We start from the raw sequence: 27645 nt of genomic DNA on the forward strand, positions 1-27645 counted from the left end.
ATCCCGTTGTGGGGGGGCAGAGGGCAGCAGCTGTGGGGACAGCCTGCCTTCCTCCAGCAGCAAAAATCCACCTGTGAAAGGGTTCGCTATTTTACTGAAACTGGAGTTCTCAACCTGACCTTGGGAACCCAGCTCGGGCGGAGGGAGCTGTGCATTTAGGGCTGCAGGGGGAGCTCGCTCCGTCCGTCGGTCCGTCCGCTGGGGTGCGTGTGTCCGGGCGTGGAGCGGAGCGGGCCGGTCCGGGGCGGCCATGGGCACCCGCCTGCGGCCCGCCGCGCTGTGGGGGGCGGCGCTGGCCGCGGCGGGCGGCGCGGCCCTGGCGGCCTGGGCCTGGGCCCGCCTGCGCAGCCGGGCCGCGCCGCCCGCTGCCCGCCCTGCCGCCGCCGCCGCCGAGCAGGTACCGGGGCCGGGTCGGGGCAGCGGGTGAGGCCGCTGGGTCGCGGAGCGCCAGCGGGGCCGCCCGGGGCCTCCCCGCCGGGCCGCGCCGCCCTCGCCTGCCTCGGTGCGACGGGGCCCCGCCGCTCCCGTCGCGTTTCCCGGCAGCGCGGCGAGGCCTTGGGTCGGGCCGGACGGCGGGGCCGAGGCCGCGCTCTCGGCTTTTCTCCCCAGCTGCGTCTGGTCTGGACGGGCGGGTGTCTCCGGCCTCCCATCGCCTCGCCCGCGCTGCAGCCAGGAGCCCAACTGGCGTCTTCTCCCTCTTCTCCCTGAAGTAGCTTTTGCCGTTCCCTCCCGAGCCCTTGTCACGCCTCCGTTTCTCCCCCAGCCCCGCTAAGCTTCCCATATGCCCCGGCTGCCTGGCTAAGCGAGCTGCCCTCGCCTTGCAGGGAAAGGGACACAGCAAGCAGATACTGGTGCTGGGCCTGGATGGGGCTGGGAAGACCAGCGTTCTCCACTCCCTGGCAACTAACCACGTCAAGCACAGTGTGGCTCCCACTGAGGGCTTCAATGCTGTCTGCATCAACACTGAAGAGTCCCACATGGAGTTCCTGGAGAGTGAGTGAACCTGTTTTAGTACAGAACATAAAATAAGTTCCTATCCTATGTCCTAGGGATTAGGACTGTATTTTAAACCCTTCATATTCTTTAGTGACTGCACTGATACCATGAAGTTGTGATTATTTTCTCCTTGGGCATCCTGATTTCCCACCCTACTTCTTGAGCGGGATGATAACACTGGTGTTAGAAGGGATCTGTGTTCATTCTGCTCCCAGAGAGAGAATGGTAACGAGCCTGATTATGTGAAATCAGCCCAAAGCAAAGGTGTCCCCAGTAAGCCTTGTAGCAGTTGTGTGTTGTACAGCTTCTTGGTGCTTATGCCTGGCAAAGGGTAAGAGCAGAAAAGGAGTAAGTGATAAGGTGAAAAAACAGAGGAGGAAGAGCAAAGCTTTGTACCCTTTTTGTTCAAAAGTCTCGTAAGTGGGTTTTCTAGTCTTCAATGTCTTTTGAATGCAGGTGTTTGCTAAACTTTCTGTGTTGTCCTTAGCACTGAATTTTGGGTATTGACTCTGCCTGCAGAAGGCATCTCCTGTGATGCTTTCTGGGTGTCACAGCTGTTCTAGGTGCAGCTATCTGATGGGGAACGTAGAGGTCCTGCAATCAGATCAGTCCCTGGTGCAGAGGGGCTGACATCCTAGCTTCATTGGTGCCTGCCTTCTGTGGAGGCCGAAGCTGCCCTTTGCTTCCTGCTGTTTCTGCACTGTGCTGTACCAGTGCTAGACTGGCAGTAGCCCACAGAGGCCTCCCTACCTTTGTCAGCAGGCCTAAATCAATTGTGCTGTTCCCAGGTAAGTCTTTGGGAGGTGAGGATGGGGCTGCTAAGGCAGGATTTAATTCTCAGTCCTACCACCATAAGAGTCTCTGTGGTGTCTTAGGGAAATCATCTGCCCAGAGATGCTTGTAGTCTGTGCCCCTCTCCTAATAGGTACAAGACACCTGTGTCTCCTGCTGGGGGTTGCTTGGTGTAGCTGAACGCAGAGAAACCCACAGTATCTTTGCTCCTGCCTGGGGATGGCCTGGGACCAGTGCTGTGCAGCCCACAGCAGAACCTACTGTTTCTGAGTCATCCTTCCCTCTCTGGTCCAGGTTGGTAGTGTCTGAGATGTGATGGCTGTGATCTGACCCATGGGAAATGAAATGTCTCAGGCCAGTTTCAGCCAGGTAAATCCGTGCATGGCTCTGTAATCTGGTTACTTACCCAGTCTGTACCATTGCCTAGTCCAGGGGTTAGCAGCCTATGCTGTGATCACGTAGCACGAGACGATCAGTAAGAAAAAAATGGTTTTTTTGCTGGCTTAGATAGGAAACTTCTTTTTCTTAGTACCATCATATATATAAGTGGGTGATATCTTGCCTCTGTAAAGGATAGGAGCTCCTGGCTTCTGCTGAGTTCCTATTGGTTTGAGAAAAAATGTTCTCTGTGAGGTTGCTGACCCCTGGGTTATGCTATGCATGAATGCACTTAACAGAGGGAAGGGTGGTGAGCCCCCACAGCGTCACAGTACAGAATCAGAAGCATCTGTCCCAAGGGTGATGTGTCACTCACAGCCCTTTGGCTCCTTTCCATGGTGGCAGACTTGCAGTTCTGCCAGTAGATGCGTTGGGGCTCTTGAAGTCAGGCACACCCTAGCAGGAAATGTTGCTTCCCTTTCTACGTTCTTGAAACTACTGAATCATTTTGACTTAAGTGAAAGCAAAATTGCTTTGGAACAGAACAAAGTCACTGAGGGCATGAAAGATGGCTGACTATTAAGTCAGTTTTGAAAAGAGCTTCTCTTCAGATATAGGGAACCCCAAATGTATTGCTTTGAAAACTTGCTACTTTGGGGAGATGTGCCTTTTGAGCAGCTCAGTACTCTTGAGCAAGTGGTTCTGCAGTGTACCTAGAAGACCTGGAGAAGTGGAAACACATCTGAAATACTTAATATGCTGTTAGCTATTCCTGCTCCTATTAAACTCAGCAAACTGACAGACTCTTTTTGTCCTGTCATGGGAACAAGTCTCAAGCAACCTGCTGCATATGGTTTCACCACAGAATTGTTATAAGGCCTGGTTTTGAAGATGGACAGTTTTCCTATGTATCCAGCAGAGAAGAGCTCAGGTAGAAATGTATCCTGTACAAAGCTTTCTCCCAAGGATTGCCTGAAGAGTCTGCTGGGGCTTGATTTTTCTCACTTTCTAAGCATCTCTGGTTATTGACAGAATAGCTGTGGGAGTTTTGACCTAGTCCTTAGTGTCATACAAACATGATAAGCTCCATCTCAGAGCTGAATTACTTCTTTGGAAGTTGTTGGTCCTAAGATGAGATGGACATGTGGAGATAGGTTATATGGGGACATTCTCACATGGTTTTTATGGACACTGAACCTCTTTCTACTCTTCTGATTTGCTTGAGTGCAAGAACAAGGCAGAAAGCAAGCATAAAGAAACTGAACCCAGAATCCTCTCAAAATAAGAGTTTAAAATGGAAAGTGGTTTGGTTTTTTGTGTTTTTTTTTTTTTTTTTCCTCAGAGCATGCACATATACAGTAGCCCAAATACTTTGAGCTTTTGGTAACCCAAATACCTTGGGTTTTCAGCCCAGGGCCTGCTGTCCACACCTCTGGGAGCAGTGCTGCTGGGATTACTTGGTGAATCCTGTGCTGCCTTCTTCTCTTCCAGTCGGGGGCAGTGAATCTCTGCGTTCATACTGGAAGATGTACTTGCCCAAAGTGCTGTTGCTAATCTATGTTGTGGACTCCGCTGATCATGCCCGACTGCCTGTGGCGAAACAGCTGCTTCATCAACTGATCCAGAATAACTCCACCCTGCCGGTGGTGGTTCTGGCCAACAAGCAGGTAAGAATTCCCTGCTGCTAGCTGAGCTTGGGCTGGCAGCAGCTCTGAAAACAGCAACAAAGCCTTTCAAAGGAGGTTTCTTGCCTTTAAGGAGGCTGCATGACTGGGAGCTGGAGGTCTTTCTGGGACACCTGTTGACCGCAAAAGAAAATAATCTGAGATTGAGTTTTTGATCTGCAAGATGCAGGTCCTGTGCTTGAAGATGGTGCAGTCAGACCTATGGGTGGAAATAGTGGTGGAAACTGCTCTAGAGTTGCAAGATTTGGGAGCTGCAAGGGAGAGACTGCAGTTACACTTGGGATTAGGTTTCTGTTCTGAACGTCTGTCTAGAAGTATCACTTTACCTCGCAGAAGCTGAAAAGTGAGGCACTGTTGTTTGCCTTCAGATTGGTTGTTGCTCCTCAGGCTGCTGCTGAAAGAGCAGCTTTCCCCACAAGGCAGTGCTTTCTCCTAAGATCTTTGTGAAAGTGCTAATGACTGGTGCTGTACCTGGAATAGAATTGTGCCTATGATACAGTCAGATGACAGAACAGCCCATGGGTTTTAAGCCCAGGTTTTCTTTTATGAGGGCTGTGTGCTCGATTTGCTTTACATTGTTACCTCCTAAATTTCTAGTAACTTCGGCGTGTTACTAGTAGTCCTTCATGTTACTCTTGAACGCAAGTGCAGGCTTTGGCTTCATCAAACACAAATGCAACTACTGATTCTCTAGGTCCTGGAGTCAGAAGTGCTGGTGGCTGAGAAGGTACACAGGGCGTGACTGTTATACATTTGCCCCATTCTTGTAACTCTGTGCTGGATGCCCAGTACCCTGGGCCAGCAAGACTTTTGTCTGCCTTGTATAGGTAGTCTTACATTATCAGAAACACTGGTATTACTAGAAACAGAACTGTACCCTTACTTATTTGGAAAGAAATTAGGTTAAAGATAAACATTGGTTTTTTTCCCCAAGCATTTTAGGGCATGGGAACTTGATCTCATAGAAGGTAGATAAGAATGGTGCCCCCCGAAGCCTTTGAGATCCTTTCCCTCCCTGGACAAAGGCAGTGGCTCAAAGCGGGGATGGTGCTGCCATCTCGTGCAACTAACAGGGTTGTTTTCTTTTTGCATATCAGGACCTTGAAGGTGCATATTGCATCACCGATATTCATGATGCTCTGGCACTCTCTGAGATTGGGGATGAGAGAAAGATGTTCTTGATCGGTACCCACGTCGCAGAAGATGGCTCCGAGATCTCCTCCAGCATGAAGGATGCCAAGGAGCTGATAGCACAGCTGGTTTTGGAAACACAGTGACATCTCTTTTCCTACAGTGTGATATTTGAGCTGCAGGAGATGAGGTGTTAGTGTATGGTCAGTTTGCCGTGTGGTGACTGAAATGTACAGATATTTTTTCCTTGTGGGTGTGAAATTCCTCTGAAAATGATGTCTAGTTGGTAAGAAAATCTAATTTATAGTGGTTTGAAAATACGTCTGAAAAGTAGTCTATTTTTAGAGTATTTGTAGGGGAAGATTAGGACAGCAGTTAAGGGGATATATAGCTTAGATGGTCTGAGATGGCTTCTTGCCAGGTGGAAATCAAGCATTGACTTCCGTGGAACAAAGTTGTATCCAGGAAATTTAACCTGGCTTGATGTCTCAGGCTCAAATTGAAATATGTTTACTTCACATGATTTACAGAACCCTGTTAGCAGTGTTGTTCTGTTAAAAATGAGACCTCACTTCTTGACAGTGTCAGAAATTTAAAGTGCTGCAACTAGCATTTTTGACAGTGACAATTTTTATTGTTGCTGTATTGGAGCTGTTTTTTAAGGGAGTGGCAAATTGGGCTGGTTACTGCTTCTTTAGTGGGTAGGAATGAGAAAATGAAAGCAGTAAGACGTTGAGTGTTTCTTTGCCTACAGGGAAAAAACAAAACAGTGTAATTTAAGGTAGTGACTGGAAGCATTTAAGTTAAATTGGCACAGAAAGTGGGAGACTCCTCCATCGGGCTGAGCCACTTATTTTGGTTTAGTACAGGTTGTCCTCAAGCAAGCAGTTTTACATGTGAAAAGCCTGTTGTTTTTTGAAAGTGATTTCTGTTAGCACAGCAGGTGAGGCAGATGAGTTGCAGAGGAGTGTCACTCTCCCAGTGTCCTTGTACTTACACTCCAGGAGCAGTTCTGTAAAGGATCTGTTTTGCAAGTGCATTTACTGTATGAGGATTTTACAATTTTGTCCCTTGGAACAGATTCATAAAGCAGAAAATTTTACCCTAACCAGTGGTCTGGGCTTCATTTACCCAAACAAGGAGTGCTGCAGGAGACCCCGAGGCCTTTCCTGGACAGCTACCTTTGAAACGGGTCTGTTCACCCATCTGTGAGGGCCGGGTGCCCAGCACCTGCACACACTGCCCTGCTTGTGGGCCCTGGCCTCTGCTGGTGGCTTCCGCTGGTGGCCAAGGACCAGCTCCCTGGGGCCCACTGGTGAACCGAACGCCAGATTCCACTGCTGCAGAACCGGTGGGGCTGTGGCTGCACTGTTGCTGTGGCAACGGGAGTATGCGCCATGGTGGCTGCCGGGCCATGCACTGGTGGGTGGACGGGGTGGCAGAGGCTGGTCACGGGTACCGGGGGCTGTGGCTGTTGGTGGGGGCCACCCCTCCTGTGGTGGCGGTGGCTCCCCTGCGCCCTGGCCCCTTACCCCCTGGGGCTCAGGGGCTCTGCCATGGGAGGGCTCCCGTGTGTGGTGTGGCTAGCTGGTGCTAACAGGCCCCTGGCACCACAGCTTCAAGCACCTGCTGGGGAAAGGGATGCCCGTGGCATGGCTGCTGTTGACACTGGGGCATGTGGCTCCCCAGCATCCGTGCCTAGTTTCCGCCCTGTGCCAGTGTCACCAAGTTTCTGGCTTTCTGGCCCCCCACTTTAAAACATGGCAGCTTGTCTTGTACTGCTACAAAGTCCCGGTTTAATACAGCTGCTACTCCTCTGAGGCTCTCAAGATGTCCCCTTGAAGTTATTGAAGCTAATGGTAAGGGGTAGCTATGCTGAGCTGAGTGGGAGCCTGCAGGTTGACAGTGGCTGCTGGTGCTCCCAGGAGGAGGATGCTGGTGAGGGGATGTGGTGCTGGGGGTGCTCTGTCCTGCGGCCTTGGGGGCTGCCAGCACTGCTCGGTGAAGAGCAGCCACCAGAGAGGAACACTTCATGTACAAGCATGTTACTATGCAGCCGCACCAGGAAGGTACCAGGGAAAAACACTACAAATAGCTGCCAAGCAACTGTATCCTAAGGAGACGCAGAAACATCATCTGCTTTGAGTTTATTTCACACTGAGGAGCAGGCAGCCAAGGCTGCAGATGTTACCAAGCTTTTAAATTCACCTCTTCTTGTCTTTGCAGTTTCTCGTTACTTGTCTGCACGCTCACGTGACAGGTAAGAAACCCAGCCCCAACCTCCTGGCTCGGTGTCCAGGCTGTGCCCCACATCTCTTGGGGAGAGTTCAGATGGGGATTTACGCAGAGCACTGCATTGATGACAGTGATAAACATACAGAGGAAATGATGCCTGGTTTTCCCCTTCCTCTGCTTCTCATGACAAACAGTATCTGACTGTCCTGCCCCTTTAAAACAGAAGCTGTGACCCTTTGCTTTACAAGGAATTGATCTCAAAGGGAGTTGATCCCCCTTAAGCAGTGTGTCTGCTCAGGCAGTGGAGAGGAGGTGTTTCTATGGCTGCACCAAGGCCTCGTTTTCCCTGCTGGGAAGCATGAGAGGGGCCAAATGGCACTTGTCAGTGAGGTAGGTTAACTCTTAAGTTGCGGAGCTGCTGCAAGTGCATCCTGTGTGGGGATGCCTGTCTGTCCAGAGCTTTTGCCATGATAAAAAGAGTAGAAAGTAATCTTTTTTTTGTAATTGGAAAAAAATCAAAACAATTGTCAAATGAGTTGAGGGACCTGATTTGGACATACATGTCACTCGTCCCTTGGCTGGGTCAAGGGAGTGCAAGCTTTGTGCAGCAGTGTCCAAGCCAGCGATGTGGAGCACTAGGGCCATGTGCACTTTGTGCTGGGTTTGGCTGTGGTGATGTGGGGGATCTGTTGCAGGATGAGCCTGTCTGCAGGGATGGTTTCAGCTCTGCAACGCAGCTAGGCTGGGGGGGACACTTCTGCATGGTTATCCTTCACCTCTTTGCCCCTTTGCAAGGAAAAGCCTCTGGGGAGGCGCTTGGGAATGAACAGCTGAAATTTGGTTTTGGCTCCTGATAGCTGCCTTCCAGATTGTGTTCCATCTTGAACTGGTGGCAGGTGGCCAAAGTCTCCCAGGCAGTTCCCTCTGTGTGATCTCAGTGGGAACTGTGCAGTATTGTGACCGGTGGTTAGGCATGACGGGAAGATAAACCAGTAGGCATCTCACAGGGAGCGTGTGGCGAGGACGCTCTAACAGCAGCCTGCCATTGCAAGAGTCTCTGTGGAGCTGAGCTCTCTGGCAAGTGTTTGCTAGGGCTTGGTGTCTCTCTAGAAGTATCAGCCCCATCAGAGAAACCATAGGTGTGTCCCCAAAGCACAGACTTTTTTTCTGTCAGCAAACATCTCTATTGGTGTCCCTGCTCCTCTCTAGGGCTATGCTGCCTTATTGTCGAGTGATACTAAGCAGGGAAACAATGCCCCAGGCTTTCATCTTCTGTGCTTTTTCCATGGTGGGGCACCTCCACAGCTGCCTACATTTTGTGGTTGCTCCCCAACTGGCAGGGGACAGGCACCTGCAGCCCCAGTAGGTGGGTGTGGGCTTGGTCTGTGACACCAGCAAGTTCTGCAACGTACTTGTGGCACTGGTGTCATCTCGTCATTCTCTTTATACCCAGGCTCACAAAACAAGCGCTTCCCAGCCACTGGGATTTCAGGCCTGGGACACTTGAGCATCAGAAGCAGAGAGTGATATCTGATCTTGCTGAAAGGTTTTGGTCTGATGAATAATCAGTAAAAACTTTTCATGCTGCTCCTAGGGCATAGACCGTGTATATTCCTGTGTCTCTATAGCATCTAAAACCTCTGTGCTAAACGAACTGAAAGAAAATTATAAATAAAAAAATATGTCTTTACCTGTGCTCCTAAAACCATGTGGGAACAGTGCTGTCTCCATGGTGCCTTTTAGCAAACCACAAGATTGTTGATAACTGGCGTTTCTGTTCATTTTGGCTCCTTTAGGCTGGGAGATTATCCATCTCCTATGTGCTGGGATTGCATGGCATGTTATTAATTAGAAAAGTAACTTCCTCTGCTCTCTGCCATGTCCCAAAGGGACCCTTCAGTCAGGGCAGAATTGCAAATTTGTGACTCTGCAATCCAAGAGAAAGCACAGAAATCCATGGCCTGGTGAGTTCACCACATTAAATGGATGGAAAGTTACGTGGAGGGAGATCCCTTATACACACTCATAAGCGGTGGAGGCAAAAGCATGGGGGTTCAAGAGTGTGTTATATGGCTTTGAGTACAGTAGTAACTTCTTTATGCTTTGTTTGTTTAACTGTGTGTTTAATAGCAGATTCGTCCTTTTCTGCAGTTTTGACAGGATATGGGAACTTGCAGAACCCAGGGAAGCAGCTTGTGCACATGATCCCAGGTAAGGATGTGTCCAGACAGCTCTGGCTCAAGGGCTGGGGACTGATGGGGCTTCAGCTGGTGCAGACCCTTTGCTTTTGTTTTGCTGTTGCTTGCTTCTCAAGAGCACAAGTGACTCCAGAAAAGCAGAGATTGAGATGTTCATTGCATGAGGGACTCTTCAATTTGCTCTTTCTTGTTTTTGGTGCAAAAGCTGGGCTTGACCCAAGTCTTGCCTTTGCTGCCCCATCTGAGCTGCCCTGCTGAGGTGTTGCTGGGTAGGATGGTGTTGTGGTGTGAGGAGGCTGGACCTCACTGCAGCTGCAGGCTGCTGTATCCTGGAGGACACAGTCCAGCTTTAGGAACAGAGTTGCCGTTTGCATTATGTGGCCAAGCTATGGCTTAACAAACCAGGGCAACAATCTCTTAATAACGTCCCTTCTCCATGGTCTGGGTGAGTGTCTCTACTCGAAAAAGGCTCCACAAACCCATTGTCATGCTGTTCCCTGTCCTGAATACCCTGGTACCTTCTTCCACCATGGTCTCTCTATCAGGGGGGGATGAACAACTCCAAATTCGCCCTGGGCACAGGAGAATAACCACTAACATGCTGCAAAACCTCACCCACTTTCTGTGGCACACCCTGACCATAACATTATTATTATTATTTTTACTGTCATACCTGTGGTATAGTTAGGTGGTAATGGTGAGGCAAGAAAAATGCAATCATGAAACTCCCCCAGGGGTTTCAGAGATGTAATGAAATGACCCTTTCTGCATATCAACTAGTAACTGTACAACCACATTCATCACTTGAAGGCTCTTTTCTTTTTGAGTTGTCAACAACACCTGGACAGTGTTAGGAAATTCAGTGCCAGAGAAGGTGAGTGCTCAGAGATGGCAGTGGCACTTTACAGCTGTGGGGAGCTGTAGGGACTCTGTGTGGGTGTCCTATCCTAGGCAGGGCATGATAACCCCAGCAAGCATATTTCACACTTGTGCATTGTTTCTGAAATTTCACACCCTTGCTGTTCTTGCTAGGCTTGTGTGGGGAAACCAAGAGATGATCTGGACCCTCTCGTGTGATGCTTTGACAGCTCGACCATCCCCAAGAACAGTGGCACTGGCCAAGCCCAAGAAAGATTTTGGCAAGCACCAGTGCAGGTCAGTGATGTGGTAGCATGTCCTAGGGAAGGAGGCAGCTCAGAGGGTCTTCTCTAATCAGGGTGACATGCTGGCTCCCAGGGAAAGGGGAGATGCCATCTTGTCTCCTGCCGCTGCTGCCCCCCAGGGAGCTCCATGCCACTGTGACCCACCAGGCTGTACTGGTCCTTGGAACAGGGGCCATGTGTAGCAGGGAAGAAAGTGCCATAGGAGTGTAGTCACCCTGAGTGCTTGACTTCCAAAATGAGGAGGAATTGGGGGGTGCTAAGTTTTGGTGCCCTTTTATTTCCTCATACCCTGCTTCCTGGCTTCTGCAACATGTGGTGGTTGCCGGTCTGCTTAAAGCTCTGGGTTTGGAGCAGCCTTGCCTTGATGTCAGTCTTCAAGCACATGGGAGCATGTTCCTCTGCTGCAACAAAAAATCCAGATAACTCTGCCTTGGCTTGGAAGCAGAGATATCATGTGCATGTATGCCTTGATGGAAGCATGTGTGTGTCAGACCTGTGCATACAGAGGGACTGTCTGTCCATACTGGGGCTGATGCAGCCCAGCCAGGCACCTGGACACAATTAGTGATCTCCTGCATCCTTTTGGAGCCTGGCCCAAATCTTGAGAATAAAAGTTAGGAAATGCTATGAACAGAGAAATCTTGCAGCATCCTGCTGGCTGAAAAGGTCTCTTGCCTTGAGTTAAACCTCTGCTTTCACTGCATGGTGAAAAACTAGTCCATGTTTGGGAACAGGAGTGAAAAATTATGTAAAAAATGCAAACTTCAGTGGTGCTGGGTGATGCTCCTTTACTTGCAGCAATTCATCTGTAGCTCTGTTGGAGAGGATGAAGCTCTTTTGGAGACAGGGTGGTGGTTGCTAGTCTGTAAGAAGTCCTAGCAATGAGAATGGAGATGAAACTCTGTTGCACTACGGTCTTTCCTCTACCTGGAGGGATGTCAAGATACGCATGTCTGTAGTTTTCTCTCCTCTGCTACTGTCATCAGTTCAAGAGCTCTCATCCCCCTGAGAACTTCTACCTCTGACTAACAGTGTCCATCTGACAGCCGTTCCCGTTTTTCTGCTCACCTCTTCTCTCTGTTGATGACAGGCATCTTCCAACAGTTATGGCTGGCAGAAAGTTGGATGAGCATGCGCTAGGCAAGCCTGGGGAGATCCCAAGGTGAAAGGAGCTGCAAGAGCACAAGGTGCTATTAAGCCATTGCAACAGAAAGATTTCTAAATTGACAGAGCTGAACAACAGAGATGCTGCCAGATGTGTGTTGTGAAGTGGCTTCTTGAAATGGTTCAGGGAAAGGCCTAGACTTTGAAAGCAATGCATTGAGGGTGCTTAAAAGAGGACTTTGCATATGCAAACAGCATATACCTTTAAAGTCAGGAAATTTCAAGAACAAATGTCCATTTGTTCATGGCTTGTCCATGTGTACTGGTGCCAATTTTTGTACATGCAGAAGGCATGGATGCTTAACTAGACTTAGGATACCATCTGCCAGGATCACGTTCTCTGTCAGTTACTTTTTACTAATTCTTCTGTGTTGTTGTTCCTCAAGACCCCTCTTCTTGTACAGCTGTGGACGGGAATCAACAATCTGGGAGCGTCCCCTGGCAGTGGATTTTGCCTTCCCTTCTGATCGGCTGCTGAAGTTGTCTGAACCTAAAAAATGCTCAGCTGCTTACCTGCGGCAAAGGTGAGAGGCCAGAAAGCCCGTAGGGTGCTATAGGTAGGCCCTTGGGTCTTGTAGCATTGGTGTAGCTTCAAAGTAATAAATACAGGAACAGAGGATGTGTGTAACAGAGGGCAAAATGCAGAGCAGGGACTCTGCTGGATTTGGACCTCTGGATTCTCTCATGGGATGAGTGGGTTCTGCACTGGAAATGGCCACAAGACAAAGTTGCCTTCTACTGCAGTAAACATGAGGCTCAAATGTTCCAAATGCAGCCTGGTTTAACCCATGTGGGGGAATATCTGTGAGTGGCAGTGCCATGACTCTCTGGTTCCAGACCTCGCCAGTCCCCCGAGTGGCCTGTGTCACCAGCTGCACGGAGCTATAAAGCCTCCCCACGGATCATGGAGCTTGCCCAGCCAAAGGTGCTGCACCCAGAGTTCCTGCTGGCCAGAGAGGTGAGGAAGTGGTTGAGTGAGATTTGGAGGGGACAGTGATACAGAAAACGGTCCTGAGTTTTACACCCTGTATCATTCCCCTGGATGTGCCCAGTGTGTGCTCTGGAAGGGAGAAACTTCTGCTGGGGTTTGTGATACTGAGAGAAACTGCCTTTTCGGAGTGAGATGCTGTCTTTGAAAATCCCCCTGCTGAGGGACAGAAAACAGCCAGGCTGGAGCAGCCTAGAATAGCAGGAGAGACAAGGGAGGCATCTGGGTTGCATCCCCTGATAAAGCAGAAGGTGGAGAAACCCAATGAGAGTGGCCTATTCAGCTCCTAGGGAGTACAGTCATGTTTGCAGTTGGGCAGCTGTACTCCAGTCTGTGTATATAGGGAGCACGAGCCTGTAAATACTATGTATATTTTAACAGTGTGTATTTTAACAGTGTTTTACCTGAAGCCTAATTTAGAGATGTATTTCTGAACTTGTTCCACTGAGGTGGGTCATTGCTTTGGCAGGGGTAAAAGGGTTTGGGGCAACCTCAGATTACAGTAATTTCCATGGCAAAGGCTACATTTCTGGCTGCAGACTCTGGGCTGTGAAATAAGGGAGGCTGTGCTGAAACAGGCCTTGGCATCCGTAACCCTGTGAAAAAATAGGGGAAGAAGTCCCATGCTAGAGCAGTAATCACTTTTGCTGTAGGAATGCAGTTAACTGCATCAGCACTTTTACCCTGAATCCTGAGCGTCTCTCCTTAGCAGGAAAATTGATTCAGCCAGGAAGACGAACATGAAAAACATCACTGGAAGAAATTTCTCTGCGCTTTTACCTGGCTACACAGGCTCTCATTACAGGCATTCCTCTCCGGCTATGAGTGGGTGACATCTGAGGAAAAAAGCCATATTAGCCGAGACATACAAATCCCAATAATGCCAAAATTACCTTATAGTTCCGGTGAAAGAAAAATAACGGGTGCTGGGAAAGTAAGAGTGCTCCTTCTTGTGCCCATGTCTGCAGAGGAAGGGTGCTGGGTGTTCATCCCTTTGGGGAGGGAGCGTGTCCCTGTGGACTGCTGTGTCAAGCTCTGTGTCTGCACATCCCTCCTCCATCTGAACCCACGCAGGTGCCAACACGGATTACAAATGCTGCGGCCTTGGCCAGAGCATCCTCACGGTTACAGCGTCTTGCAGAGCCCCGGGTCAGGGAGGTGACCTGCTGCTATGAATGCAGCTTTCTTGAATCTGTCATTCGTCCGGTAAGGCAGCATCACCCAGGACCATGCACAGCAGTGACGCTGGGCAGAGGGGAGGGCAGGGGTGCCCAGTCACTGGTGGCTCTTTGTGACAGCCCTGGATGTGGTGCTGTCAGTGAGGCTGACGTACCTGCTTTCTGGGCTAGAGAGCAGGACTTGTGCTCCATCCAGAGCATGAACTGACTCCCAGCAGACATCCCCAGAGAAGGGCAGACCTGTGCCTAGCCTGCAGCTGTTGGGATGGGGAGAGATGGACAAGTGTCTAATTGGGATCTCCAGTGTGGGGGATGGGTTGGAGTAAGAGGAGGCTGGAGGGCAGGTTATGGGACTGGCCAGGCAATGATTTCTCCTTCCACAGCTTGTCTGGTGCCAGACACAGCTGTGGACAGGATTGTGCCCTGTCTATGTGTGATCAGTGGCTGTGAACCTGGGGACACTGAGTTGCAGGCTGGTCACTCTTGAATGCCAAGAGCACTTGGTAAGGACCTTCCTTCCCATTCTTCCACAGGTTTCCAAGTTGGCTCAGAAGGCAACTGCAAGCCCTCGGACCCTGGAGCTGGCTAGGGCAAAAAGATTGCATCCTGATTATATGCCCCTGCGAGATGCTGAGTGGCCGGTGACAAAGGCTGCAAAGCACACAGTGGCCACACCAAGGCTCACGAAACTGGCCCAGCCTCGCAAAAGGTAGGTACTGCTTACCTGCCATGGGGAAATGATCAGCTGTCAGCCCATTTTGTGCAGGCCACAGCACCTTGTTGTTCTGAGTTTAGCCAGTGTGATTAATGCTCTTCCACTTCCAAAATGCATGGAATTTATATGACTGGATGTGCTAATGCTACACAGATTGTGGCTTAAAAATAATTTTTGAGGCGGAAGGAGAATAAAAAGAGAAGAAATAGGAACTTTCTAATCCTAGTAGGAATTACTGGTTGGGACTTCTTAATTCTTAATTGCAATTATAAAAACAACCAGCTGACACATGGCACAGTAGCACATTCATGCTGCCCAGCATGATGCAGCTGGCCTCAGCCTGGGCTGCAGGAAGCACTGGGTAGGATGTTTCACAGAGGGTGAGGGAGTGCCTGGCTGCAGTGGCTGTGACAGCTTCAGTGAGAGATGGGGCATCCCCTCACTAGTGTCCTGGTGACAACAGCAGAGGCATGACTGCTTCTGGCCTCTCTTGACAAGAAAGGGCAGGGCTCAGGTGGAGGTGTGTCAGCTTTGAGAGCGGGTCCCACTCCAGCTGGACTTGACCAGCTCTGTCATCATTCCCCCAGGCTTTCTACGGACTCAGCTCAATTCAACCCAGACGCATTCACGGTGAAGGAGACTGCTAAGAAGGCAACTTGTTCTGCTCGGATCCAAGACCTGGCTCGTCCAATTAAGCGCTGAGCTCCCTCAGAAGAACAGTCCGCTGCTTGTGCCAGTTGCCTCCATCAGCCCTTGGAACATCACCCTCTTTGGGCTGGGCTGTGGCTGGAAAACCTACTTGAACATGGCGTGGAGGCAGCACCCAGCAGGAACACTTTCTTATGAGCAGCCACTTTTACTGGGCTTATCTGGGGAGTTAAATAAAATGGTCATTACTTAAGAACAAAATAGTCACCAGGGAAAATGAGCAGAATTTGACCTAATGTGGGAAGCCTCTTTCCCTAGGATGTGTTACATCTGGAATTTATCACCTTTCTTATCTTTTTACTCTAATAGTTAAAGAAGGAATGAAACAGCTGCAGGGGAAGCCAGCACAGGAACTGTTCTTTCACATAAGGAAGTCTGGCAAACCAAAGCCAACGACATGCCGTAGGTTGATGCAACACAATTTCTGACCTTTGGTTTCAAAATTTTTGCTAAAGTTTAGAGACCTTCTTAGCAACGCTCCAAGTTTTGTGCATGTGACAAGAAGTAGAAGCACAAAAGGCTGCAAAATTCCAGATCTGGGGCTGAATTTGATAAGGTGCAAATCTGTAGTACAGACTTTGGAAATACTGGGGTGGCACATATGTTGAGTTGACTTGGATTTGGGGCCCATTTTCTCAACTGCCTGGAGAACAGGCAGATCCAGTGCTTTGCTTTGCATGCATCTTTGATACAAGTTTCATGGGTTAAATCTGTGCAGTTCAGATACTCAGTTGTGTGACCCTGGGCAACATAATGGAGCTCTGCATTGTGATTTTTAGGGCCTAACTCAGAAAAGCAAAGTAAGGGAGAGGGCACATTGCAAAGACTAAGAAGCAAACAGGTATCAGTGCCAGACTCTGCAGAATGAACTCTTGAGCTCCAGTCAAGTCTGTGGGTGCGTCAGTTTGGCAGCTGGATTGCAGGGGAACAACACAGCCTGTGTGGGACATGGCACAGGGAGATTGCCTTTATCTGTTTCCTGTGAATGTGGTGTGCTTTGCACTGGCAGCCTAACTACTGGCGATGGGCTGGAAATACTGAGGCAAGCTGCTCTCCAGAAAGGGACAAAAACCATAAATGAAAGCTTGTGGCAGTTTCAATGCCAGTGTATCTTAATCTTCCCTGGGTTAACTTTACAAAGAAGTAGAGGCAGGTGACCACAAGCCAGAAGAGGATTCATCAGAAGATCCACTAATTGATTCAATAATCCACTGAGCAGAAGATTTTTGAACTCTTTTGAACAAGGTAAGGTCACTGGGAAACAGTGCTGGTTATTTTTTAGCCCATACATTGTCCTGTGCCGGCAGATGAGAGTTTGGGCTTTGTGCAAGAGCCTCAGCGCAACTCCATCCCTCAGGCTTGAGAATGGCCTGATGGAGGCTGGGGTCTGCCCCCCCCTGCTCTGCAGGGGAACCCCAGCACTGCCAGCCTCTGCCACCTCGGGGCTTGGGGTGTGTGTGGGGCTATGTGGGCTGCCATGGATGGACCCGTGGATGCCCTAAAAGAGGAGTTTGCTCATGTCTGTGGCCTATCCCTGTGGCAAGAGGGAAAATCCACAGAGTCCACTGAGGCTGCCTTGGAGAAGTGTTGCCCTCCCAGAGTAAGGAGTCTGTCTCTACCATTGGGGCAGGGAGCAGAAGCAGGGACATAACACAGCTCCTCTCATCAAAAAACTTTGGGTTTTTATTAATGCATTGGAAAAAAAAAAGACCAGTTCCTTCCCTTTTGTGTCCTTTAACAGAAATGTGAGAAATGCAGTCAAGGGGCTCAGGTCTGATTATGGTGTAGGCACTTGGTTTGCCTATTTCCTGAGCTGACTTGGGCAACTCGAGCTAATCAAGATCACCTGAACAACCCATCTGGTTGTCCAGGTGCCCTCCTCTCTGGATGATCTGTATATTGAAGCTAGCATACATACTTTGCCTCTGGGGATCATAAGGAAATTATTTTTTTTTCCCCCCCTTCTATGTTTGAAACTTTCATGGCAGCTTTTCTGCAAGCCAGGGACAAGGGCTTGAGACTTCCTTGCCCTGTGCAGCCACTGTTAATGGATGGGAATCACTACATAGGTTATGCAGCCATCAGAAGCTGTATACACACACACACATATATATAATATTTTTTCCTGGTTATGTACACTTTAAATAAAACGTTAAATAGCAGGGTATTACTTTGTATCGCAAAACCTATTGCAACAGAAGAACCCCAAGGAAACCCATTCCGTAGAGCTTCACCATCATTTACAGCAGGCATGGGGATTGGAGCGGCATCCTCTAGTCCCTGACAGACCCGCTTTCTGAGGGCAGCCCTTCAGACTTCCTCCACTCTGCCAGGCGCTGCTTGAACCATTTCTGGAAGAAGAAAAACCAGATTGAGTGGACTGGGTTGAGCCAACCCTCTGAAAAACCTCACTAAAGGTGCAGATGTGGGCAGCACATGGGACCAGGTGAGGGAAACTCATGGTACTGCTATCTTGTAGCAAGGCACTGCGCTGTTCCCAGCCAGTACAGGCAGCAGGGCAGCTGCTCCTGACACGAGCGGTCTTGTTACCTCTTTCAAGCTCCCTTCAGACCTTTACAGCATGTGTGGGTCTTCATTTTATTGCTGTGGGTCCAGGTTTTTCTTGCAAACAGAGTAAGAGATTGGCTAAGGGGCTGCTGGAAGGTGTCTGTTTAAATGGCTGGAGCAGTAAGACAATTACTGCAGGTTCAAAAATTACAGAAATCAAAAGTTGACCTGCTTCAGAAAGGATGAGAGGGACAACACAGTGGCTCTCAACAAATTTAAGAATATATTTGAAAAATGGGTTAAAAATTATCTTAGTCTTCAAACAATATGCATGACTACGTTATTCTGTAGTAATTTACCATCTCTAAGCCAGCTCCCAGAGCTGCTGATGCCACTTCAACCAGCCACAGTTTCAACTGTTAGGTAAAATGCAGCTGGATAAAGCCACACTACCTTCCTAAGAAGAGATATATAACTCATGTGTGCCGGAAGCATAGCTCAGCCTTTTGTTTGGGAATGTGCCTGTGAGTTGCTTTGTTGCTGCTCATTTTGTTGCTATATTTGTTCATGGCTATTTTTGAAGCTATTGTGGTCCATAATGATACAACCATGGTGCTCTCTACAAGTGGCTTTTGAGCTAGCACTACCCTGGACCACATCCAGTCAGATGATTGCCTGCCGAGCCTCCTCCCCAAAATTTAACTTCCTGTCCTAAACCATCATCTCCCATTGACTCAGTACCTCTTTGCATCTCATTTTTACTAAATTTTTTATTAAAATAGCTGCTATATCTAGCTGATAAAGCACTCCATGTGTCAGGAGCAATGATTCTCTGTGTCATACGCAGTGCAGGCACTTTGCAGCTTCCCATCCCAGTCCCAATCCTGTCCCTAACATGACCTTCATCTCCAGATCTCTAGGAGCACTCTGGATTCATGAAAAAAGATGGCTATCAGGGAAGATTTTAAGACATCTTGAGAGATGTCCTGGGCGTATATGGTCTGTGTTTACAACTTGCTTTAGGAAAAAAAAAACGGAGCAGTGCCATTTCTAAGAAGGAAAAGGTATTTCAGGGGTACTGCCTCCTTGCTGCCTCAAACAAGCAGTGGTACCTGCCTCTCACCAAAGCAGAGTAGAGGAGGGGTCTCCTTTTCCATTTCAGCCAAGGACTATCAGTGCAATGGATGTTATACCAACATCCTTCTCCGGGAAAGGCTAAATGCTGGCATTGCCTGCTCGGCTCTCATATCCCTTTGGCTTTGCCCAGGGAGAGCCAGGCTTGGCAGCTCTCTGCAAAATGCTGCTAACTTTTCAGTGGGTTGGATTTCTTTTCTGTACCCATCAATGCTGCTGTGGGTCTAAGTAGCTTGTAAAACATCTGCATCAAAAATGGCTGCACTGCAACCTGAAGGAATTGGGAAGGAGCCGTTTGCTTCTGAAGACCAGGTTAGCTTCCAAGTAGCCAGATGGAGCACAGGGCCTGGTGGAAGTCCCAGACAGTGGCAGATTGTTTCTGTCGAAGGACATTTGGAGGCCTCTATGTCTCCTAGAGAGGCTGACAGACCTGCCTGATGTCTGGGCTTAGGGACACTGAAGTAGCTAACTGCAGTGAGGGGGAGTGTGCACAGCCTAAACATGTCCTGCAGGGGTTACATCTTTCCTGTATCTGTTTTAAAATGACTGTAGTTGCTTCAGACCATAAAGCCAGCAGTGGTTTTGGCACCAGAGACCACTAGAAATGGGTTGGAAGGAAAGGACAGCATGCAGGGGTTGTATATTCAGGGCTCCACAGCCAGCCAGTGACGCTCGGGGTGTGCCCTTGTCCTGGCTGGGGGAAGCACTAGTCTGGTCACCAAGCCCAGGCTGGGGATGGTGCTCCTGTGCGGGTGGGGGAGAGCAAAGGGCTGCTGTGCAGGAGGCCTGTGGGATGAAGGGGCTGCAATTGCAGGGGAAAGGTCTTTGGGGATACAGGGGCAGGAACATGTGGGGTGCAGGGAGGACGTGGGGTACAGGGAGGTGCAATGGTGCACTAGAGCTCTGTGGGTGCGGTGTGGGTTAGGAGTGCACTGGGGGTTGCAGAAGTGCAGAGGAGACTTGTAGGTGCAGTATGAGGTACAGTAAGGAGTATGAGCAGTGCAGAGTGGTGCAGGGAGTGCAAGTAAGGAGTGCATGTAAGGCATGCAGAGGCACAAAGGGGTGCAGGGGGTGTGGAGGGAGCATAAGGGGTGTGTGGGGGTGCAGTAGGAAGCGTGTGGGGTAATAGAAGAGTGCAGAGGGTACAATACAGAGCCAGGACAGGCAGGAGATGTGGGAGAAGTGTGTGGGGCACAGAGGCATGTAAGGGGCGCACACTCACCAGAGTCTGCTCCTCGGAGAGCCCAGTCTCGGCCGCGATGAGGCACAGCGTGGTGGAGTCAGGATGCTTGTTCACCTTGCAGAAGTTGTACTCCAGGATCTCCAGCTGCTCCTCAGTGGGAGTCACTGGCTTCTCCGTGGCCATCGCTTCCCCGAGGCAGGGCTATGGGGCCAGGCACTGCGGAGAGGGGCCAGTATCATTGCCCAAGCTGGGATTGGCCAGCAGGGCTGCATTTGCTGAGCCCCAGATTTGCCATCCCTGTTCCCACCAGCTCCCCCCTCCCCAGTGGCCTCTGGCTGCAGCAGAGCACAACTCCCCTCCCACAGAAATGCTAGGGAGATCAGCTGTGAGCCCGAGACCTCCAGCAACTCCTGCCTCAGTTTCCCCACTGTGGCGACCACATGCTAACAGTGCCTAGCTGAGCTGTCTCACCATCCTCAGCTGTCAGAAAACTGCAGCCTGTCCTCTGCTCAGCACTCCCCTGTTGCTGTATTTATAGGCAGTGTGACTCCCGTGGGGACGGTTCCTGTTTACAGCCGTATTTAGGTCTGGGCGTCACTTAGGAGTGATGTCACAGCAACGAGCATGTTAAGGGGGTTAATTTAAAGACATTAATTAAAAAACATTATTTATTCTCTGGGTGAGGGGACAATATCTGGCATCCAGCCTAGTGGTTTGGGTTTTTTTCCCTCTCAGCAACCAGGCAAGTTTGTGCAGAGGAATCACAAACTAGAGGATGCAGGATCTTTCGGGAGCATGGGCCAGGACACAGCAATCACCCCATTTTCCCTCATGATCAGTGTCCTGGTCTTCCTCCTAGCAGTGTGGCCAGACATCACACAAAGCTGGTGAGGACCAGATGAGCTGCTTTGTTTTTGCTAATATTTAATGTTATCATGCATGGGCATAAACAGTTAGTGTTTTTCTTGAGCACTGCTGAACTGCTTGTTTTTCAGTCTATAAGTGAAGGGTCAGTCCTCGGAGGACCATACCCCATGCATGTCTTGCTTAAGCACTCACTGCCTTCAGCTGTGATCAGTGCTTGTGCTCCTGGCAATGGCAGAAGAAAGAACCCCACATTCTCCCCCAGGGTCATGTTTGTCCCACTTGCACTTTGCACGAATCTCTGGCAGACTTGGCACAAAAGCACAAGCAAAACCAGTAAGTACACCTTGGGTAAGTCCCACACCTCTCTTCTGCAGGGCTCCAAGTTTGCTCCTGCATGGCAGAGGGTCAAGCCTGCCAATTTGGTCAACTAAAATACGAGGCATTGCCGCCAAAAGCATGCAGATGTCCCTTGATGCTGAATCATTTCAATGTTTCCGAAACCAAGCTGTGGGGTGTTGGCAGGGGAGGAGCTGGATGCAAAAATGTGGCCTTTCTTGATCTGCTCTCCTGCTGTCCGAGTTGCCTGGCCCAAGTTGCCTGGCTGTCTCTGTCGGGTGGGTTGGTTGATGTTGCTGGCTGTCCATGCTGCCAGAAGCCCTTGGCCTGCTTTGGGACTCCTCTGGGCCACTGGCTGCAGACCTGCCCTGCCTCCACCTTGCAGTCCAGCTTCTTCCTTTGGTTCTGGGGTGTAACCCAGGCACCTCCATTATGCTGCACTCCTACTGTGTAGCTTTAAACCCAACTGCTTTCCTGGTTGACAGATAACTCACCTTCACCCACTTGGTACCCTGGAGCATACTGAATGCCCCAGGGCTCTCACTTGCTGACAGCACTGCTGGGATGGGGCTCAGCTCCAAAACTGCCTTGCAGTTTACAGAGTGCCAACTCTGCTATCCATGAAAGGCTGGAGAGATCCTCTTCTTTGATCTTTATCCCAAAAGAAGACCCCACTGAGACTTGTCTGTAGGAGATACTTTGACTAATAAAAGGATCCTTTGGCATTTGAGTAGGGGCTTATAAATAGACCAGGGCTGGTTGTGAAACAGCCCACTCTGCTTGAGTCACTTGGTAAATAGTGATTGTAACACAATGGTTGCATAAGGCTGGAGGACCTCTGAGCATAATGGAGTGTGCTGGTAGACAGCATCATCTATCACGCCTGGACAGACTAGGAAAAGACCATCTTTAACCCCAGGTGCTGCAAGCTGAGTTGGCCGTGTCTGCCATGGGTGTGCGGCAGCAGCTGTCTGGACTTTCCTGGGATCAGTTCAGTTCAGACCTGTCCATATAGGAAGGGGACAGACAAAGTTCAGTCCCTCATGTGGGTGAGCTGGTGGGGTCCAGATGAATGCTGCTCACCTACTTGGGCATTTGGAGACCTCTGGAAAAGATGGGGGAGAAAGAAATCCCCTGGATTTGAGGTGCTGCTCTCCAACACTGTGGCTGTCAGGCTCTCCATGAGGTCAAAGTGTAGATGAGGCCAAGCTCAAGTCCTTCAATTCCTCCTTGTTCAGCACCCCACCAAGTGACCTGCCCTTCTCCTAGGAAGCCCAGTCACCATCACCTCTGGATCCTCATCACCTCTGGATCATGCATCTAGCCTGGGCCACCAGGAGCAACATGTCCTGGTGATTCATAAATCATCGTTTGCAGCATGCTGCATTAATGTACGTTCATTTGTGTGCATTGATTTGCATGAGGAACATGAGGTTCAACTTTCATGTTTCATCTGCATAGCTGTTTCTATTTCTGATAATTTTTTGATTCCTGAGGCATTTCCCCGTAGGACACAGTATCTTCTACTTTCTGGCAGTTCAGGGTGCCCCAGCATGGAGGATGTGATACTTCATGGTTTTTCCTTGTCTCCCCTCTACCCCTGCTCTGGAGGAAGAACAGTTCCTACCTCTCAAAGGCTGTGAGAAGGTTTTCAGAAAAAGGTGAAAACCCTGGGGGTCCTGGAGGGCTCTGCAGGTCTCCTCACAATGCTCTACTGGGCTCTGGAAGTTTGCAGGAGTCATGCAGCCCTGTGTAGCTTGTGGCACCCAGCACTTGGTGCCTCTCAGGTGCTAAAAATTTGGGCTATATGACAGGACTTGAGGGTGCCAGGGGTCTCTAAATGTCCTGATTGGCTGTATCTGGACCACTACTCACCTACCTGCTACTTAAATGGAGCCCTGTTTAAGCCCAGGCCTGAAGCCTGCTCTTCAGTCTGCACAGGACCTCTCCCCTGTACAGGAGAGGTGATTTTCTTGCTTACATTTCTTTCTGGCAGAAAAACGGAGAATCACAACTGTTTTGCTCAGCTCTGAAAAGCATCACTGCTCACCGCTTTTTTCTGCCTAAATTTTTGCAGGCATTGGAAAAAAATGGCTTTTTCAGTGCAACGGGTGTTAAATCATCTATCTGGGTTTCAGAAAGTCTGGGGCCCTGCGGTCATCATTCAGCCCTGTGAGCAGTGCCATGCCCACTGCTGTCTCCCCTGGGCAGCACAGGGATGAGAGTTCAGTGGCGGGGGGTTACTCACCCAGGCGGAAATGGCAATGCCAGATGCACTGTCACAGTGAAACCACAGCACTGGTGACACCTGCTCTGTCCTATGTGTCAAGCTGGGGAATTCACACTTGGCTCTGACTAACTGTCTTGGTTTTAGGTGGAGCAATGTGAGAGCAGCCACCAGCTGAAGCTTGCAAGGGGTTCGTGGGTTGCCTGGGCTGTGGATGGCTCCAGCAGCATTGCTGTGTACGTGGAGGCTGTGCAAGCAGCACTTGGTGCTCTTAGTGTGGCTAATGGGGCATTTAAACACACCTCCAGAGCCATTTTGGAGTGAGCGGGGAAAAAGGCAATGGCTGATGGACACAAGCTGCAGCAAGAGAAAGTCTTATTAGATGTTGGGGAAAAAAATCTTCATAGTGTGGGGTAGTCCAACATGGGGACAGGGACCAGAGAGGTGGCGGCATCTCCATCCTTGGTGATCTCTAAAAATCAGCTGAACTGAGTGATCTGACCTAGATGTGAGGTAGGATCAGTGAGGTGGAGAGAGACCTCCCTCCACAATTACACTGCCCGTGTCCTGTGGTTGCACCCAGCTCCCCAGAGACACCCTGAGGTTACTAGCAGGGCTCCCAGCTCTGGCCAGAGACAAGAGAGGATATCCCTCTGCTAGTGCAGTCAGCACTGACTATCCTGGCAGAAAGCAGCCACTTTTCCAGAAAAAACATGATCTCTGTTTGCTCAGCTTTGCTTTTTTGAATGGCAGGCACAATAGCTGTCCATCTGTGCAGCTTTCTAACAATTTACTGCACCTGAAGCCCCTGGAAAACTCTAAGCATAGCTCTTGCCCAGCTGATGGGGCCGCATAGTCCCTACTGGGCTTCTTGATCCCTTCCCCAGTGCTCTCCCCACTGTTAGGGCTGGGATGCATCTGCATCTGGTTTTAGCTTGCAGCTATTTCCTGCCACTGCAGGGATTAAAATAGCAGTTCTCAATGCAAAGGAGCCCTCCTGCCCTCCCTTGCTTTGCCGCAGAGCCATGTCCTGTCCCAAGCTTTTTGCAGGACTCCTGCTGTGGGGTGGCTGTGGATAACATCAGCCGGCATGGCGCACAGGATAAGGTGGGACTGAGGCTTTAAAAATAAAACAGACCCTGCCATAAATAAGGAAAAACCACCTGTCATGCATCCGGTAAACTACCCGTTCAGCCTTTTAGAAGATAATATCAGACGGGAACAAAGCAAACAAGAGCACAGCAGCTGCTGAAGCAGAGGGAGGTCCCTGTGGTACCCCCAGCCTGGGGTCTCTGGCTGCCTTCGTGACCCTCTCCCTGCCCCAAGCATGAAGCTTTCCCTCCACAGCCCTGCCAGGTGCTGCTCCAACCTCCCCAGCATCAGTAAGCGCAGGTCACCCCCTCCCTCCATCCCCCCTTCCCCACCATCCCCAACTGCAAATCTACCCCAGCACCCCCAGCTCAAAGCCTGCACTTACCTGGAGTTGTCAGAGACCAGAAGTGTGTAGAACAAGAACCCTGCAGGTCCTTGGGTGACTGCTTAAGTATCTGCGTGGTGTGACAGGCGGGGACCTGAAAAACCTGCCACAAATCACAGGAGCTCCCGGGATCCACAGCCACTCTCTGGGCTGGTAATTCAGGTTTGGCATCCACTCTCTTTGGCAGTGCTCAACGCATGGTTGTACGTGCTGCAGGGCTCTCCGGACGGGTGGCACCGGGAGCCGTCGTGGCTCGTCCTGCCACGCTCCGGGCTGGTGGATGCCGTCCTGCAGGCCCCGGGTGAGGGCTGCTGGGGCTGTTTCCTACAGGGTGCAGGAAGGGTGAAGGCAGGGTGCGGCGGAAGTCGCGCTCAGACGTTCATTTGGGCTTCAGCCAAGCTTGCCTGCCCCTCTGAGGACCCTGGGGCCCCCACCGCTGCCCCCTCGGCCAGGCTGCCACCTGCTCCCCGCTGTGGGGAGCCCCGCTCCTGGCTTTGCTGATGGAGCACAGCAGCAGTCACTGCTGTGCAGGGCTGGCTTCTCATCTCACTTTAGTCGTCTGCAGAGGATTTGTCCAGGTTTAAGGCTCCTGATTCTGCTGTTGCTTTTGTCAGTCCTGTGATCCTGCCAGGCTGGGTAAAGGGGCAGGACTGGGTCCTGGATCTGACCTGCTGCTGCAGCATAAGTGCCCTCAGAGGCACGGGGCAGGAGCCTGGCTGGAGATGGGGAGGAGGGCAGGGCACCCTCTTCTGCCAAAGATCTATACTCTCCTTTGTTAAAGTGCCTGGGAGCCTACAGTTCCCAGTGGGGTGGGCTGGAAGCATTAGACAGCAGCTTTAAAAGAGACATATTGTGGGGTGGGGAGGAGTCAGCTCACAGACAGCTGGAAGGGGATGCTGAAAAATCAGAGAAGCTGGAGAAAGGGCTCATGAGAAACTGAGTATGGGGTGCAATGGCTGAGGTTATCTGCCAGAGCAAAAGGAAAACTAGCACTGGATGCAAAAAACTGTCGAGCTGGCTGGAGTCAGGGGCAGGGAGCCCCTGGGGAGAAGTGGCTGGACAAACCCAGGCAAGAAACCTGCCATATGTTTAGCAATGATCCAAAACTATCCTGAAGGTGCGAGTGGTTTTGCAATGTGGGGGGAAACCTGGGCCAAGGCAAGGGGATTGCAAAGAGATCTGCACCAAAGTGTATGCAGACCTGTGCCAATTTTCCTAGCAGGATGACGCTGATCAAGAGATTCTTTTTGCTACAGGGATAGCTACACTGCCTGATCAACCAAGTGCTGCTGTTCAGTGGCTGCCAGAGGATGATTTTGGGAGAAGACTTGATCCTGCATGCCTTGGGCAGGCACCCAGCCAAGGGATATGTCCTGTTTATCACTGGTGCTAAGCAACAAGAGCATGGGTAGCGATGGGTGGGGACAAGCAGGTTGGAGGATGTATCCGATGGGATGGCTCCAGCAGCCATGGATGGAGGGATCTGGGTGCATTCAAGGGGGCTGGAGCAGACCCTTGCAGCAGGACACAGCCCTGGATTTTGAACTCTGTGTGGGAGGTCCAAGCAGAGGCCCTGAATTGCGTACTGCCATGTGTACTTGGGGGAGCTCTGGCGGGTATTGCTACTTACCTGCCCCATGCCTATGCTCTGCTCTGGCACCTGCTCTTGGCCACCCTTGGAGAGAGGACAGATGAGAAAATATTCTGGCTCAGAAAGATTTTCTTATGTTTGTATGCTGTCTTTTATTTTCTTCCATGCACGTGCCCCAAGCATTGCAAAATGTGAGTAACCTGTCCTGCGGGAACAGGATCGGCTCCTCTCTTCCCTTGTTTATTGCTGTCAATAGAGAGAAAGTCTTTAATGTGGAAAAAACCTTTTCCCTTAACCTGTGAACCTGGCCCAGACTTGCACTGGGAGCGCTAGCAGTGATGTGGTTCAGGCTGAGACATGCCACTGAAATGGCTTCAGAGGTGTTGGGAGTCCTGCAGTAACAGTGCGAAAGTCACATCACAAACCTGTCTACATCTGGCTGGCAAATGCTAATGCTTTTCTGATCCTGAAGTCTTTTAGGTCCCATTTCTCTTCCTGGGAGAGGGCCAAAGTACTGCTGGAGTTTGGTATGCCTCAGTTGGTATGAGGAGATCCTGGCCCCAGAGGTTGTCCCTTTGTCAGGAGGATTAGATTAAACAGAAACAAAATGCAGGGTGCACCCAGGCCCATCACAGGGTTTTCCTCCCTAGAGGGAGGAAAAAATACAGCTTTTGTGATGTGCATTTGACAATTTTGTATGATACTGTGGCACTGCAGCAAGCAGTTGGCAGCTGCAGCCTGTGTTCAGCATCCCACTCCTCTGGACCCCTCTTGCACAGGCTTGAATATCATCCAGTACTCGCACTATGGCAACATGTTGACTGCAGTCACTTTGTGAGGGGCATTGGACACCTAGTTTGTGGTCATCCTGGCCCAGTGTTGTCCCTCTAACACTGCAAGGAGACAGGCTGGAAAAAAAAAATAAATGAAGAGGACAGGAGGGAAGCAATTTGTTAAGTCATCAGGAGAGAATAGGATATAATTCAGCTTT

At 50.3% G+C, this 27645-nt stretch overlaps 3 protein-coding genes across 7 annotated transcripts; 2 read left to right on the top strand and 1 right to left on the bottom strand.

The window, feature by feature from the left end:
- Nucleotides 1-119: 119 nt before the first annotated feature.
- Nucleotides 120-6084, top strand: ARL9 (ARF like GTPase 9). 4 transcript variants are annotated; one of them, XM_074904017.1, is made up of 5 exons: nt 120-203; nt 825-993; nt 2083-2157; nt 3658-3833; nt 4949-6084. In XM_074904017.1, the coding sequence occupies exons 4-5, from the start codon at nt 3693-3695 to the stop codon at nt 5126-5128; spliced, it is 321 nt and encodes a 106-aa protein (XP_074760118.1). In that variant the 5' UTR covers nt 120-203; nt 825-993; nt 2083-2157; nt 3658-3692; the 3' UTR covers nt 5129-6084. The 4 variants fall into 4 exon arrangements, with proteins under 4 accessions (XP_074760118.1, XP_074760117.1, XP_074760116.1 ...); XM_074904015.1 differs by lacking the exons at nt 120-203; nt 2083-2157 and adding exons at nt 237-289; nt 356-397; XM_074904016.1 differs by lacking the exon at nt 2083-2157 and having other exon boundaries at nt 123-203.
- Nucleotides 6085-6372: 288 nt separating this feature from the next.
- SPMAP2L (sperm microtubule associated protein 2 like) lies at nt 6373-15402 on the top strand. The gene is made up of 8 exons (XM_074905943.1): nt 6373-6437; nt 9369-9428; nt 10448-10570; nt 12129-12266; nt 12580-12700; nt 13805-13936; nt 14442-14617; nt 15211-15402. The coding sequence occupies exons 1-8, from the start codon at nt 6373-6375 to the stop codon at nt 15323-15325; spliced, it is 930 nt and encodes a 309-aa protein (XP_074762044.1). The 3' UTR covers nt 15326-15402.
- Nucleotides 15403-16993: 1591 nt separating this feature from the next.
- Nucleotides 16994-25364, bottom strand: HOPX (HOP homeobox). 2 transcript variants are annotated; one of them, XM_074904018.1, is made up of 3 exons: nt 25064-25364; nt 20196-20372; nt 16994-17682 (listed from the first exon to the last, which is right to left on the bottom strand). In XM_074904018.1, exons 2-3 carry the CDS (start codon nt 20337-20339, stop codon nt 17605-17607), a joined length of 222 nt encoding a protein of 73 aa, XP_074760119.1. In that variant the 5' UTR covers nt 20340-20372; nt 25064-25364; the 3' UTR covers nt 16994-17604. The 2 variants fall into 2 exon arrangements, with proteins under 2 accessions (XP_074760119.1, XP_074760120.1); XM_074904019.1 differs by lacking the exon at nt 25064-25364 and adding an exon at nt 20628-20660.
- Nucleotides 25365-27645: the final 2281 nt, after the last annotated feature.

The sequence above is a fragment of the Athene noctua genome, chromosome 4 (assembly GCF_965140245.1).
Source record: "Athene noctua chromosome 4, bAthNoc1.hap1.1, whole genome shotgun sequence".
Classification (NCBI taxonomy): domain Eukaryota; kingdom Metazoa; phylum Chordata; class Aves; order Strigiformes; family Strigidae; genus Athene; species Athene noctua.

What these genes read in the sequence shown, in the direction of transcription:
- ARL9 (XM_074904014.1), top strand. Translation starts at nt 251, where the DNA reads ATGGGCACCCGCCTGCGGCCCGCCGCGCTGTGGGGGGCGGCGCTGGCC. An exon ending in CCGCCGCCGCCGCCGAGCAG is followed by an intron (nt 398 to 824) that starts GTACCGGGGCCG and finishes CTCGCCTTGCAG; the next exon opens with GGAAAGGGACACAGCAAGCA. An exon ending in CCACATGGAGTTCCTGGAGA is followed by an intron (nt 994 to 3,657) that starts GTGAGTGAACCT and finishes CTTCTCTTCCAG; the next exon opens with TCGGGGGCAGTGAATCTCTG.
- HOPX (XM_074904018.1), bottom strand. Translation starts at nt 20,339, where the DNA reads ATGGCCACGGAGAAGCCAGTGACTCCCACTGAGGAGCAGCTGGAGATC. An exon ending in TCTCCGAGGAGCAGACTCTG is followed by an intron (nt 17,683 to 20,195) that starts GTGAGTGTGCGC and finishes TTCTTCTTCCAG; the next exon opens with AAATGGTTCAAGCAGCGCCT.
- SPMAP2L (XM_074905943.1), top strand. Translation starts at nt 6,373, where the DNA reads ATGCGCCATGGTGGCTGCCGGGCCATGCACTGGTGGGTGGACGGGGTG. An exon ending in TTTGGCAAGCACCAGTGCAG is followed by an intron (nt 10,571 to 12,128) that starts GTCAGTGATGTG and finishes TTGTTCCTCAAG; the next exon opens with ACCCCTCTTCTTGTACAGCT. An exon ending in GCTGCTTACCTGCGGCAAAG is followed by an intron (nt 12,267 to 12,579) that starts GTGAGAGGCCAG and finishes CTCTGGTTCCAG; the next exon opens with ACCTCGCCAGTCCCCCGAGT.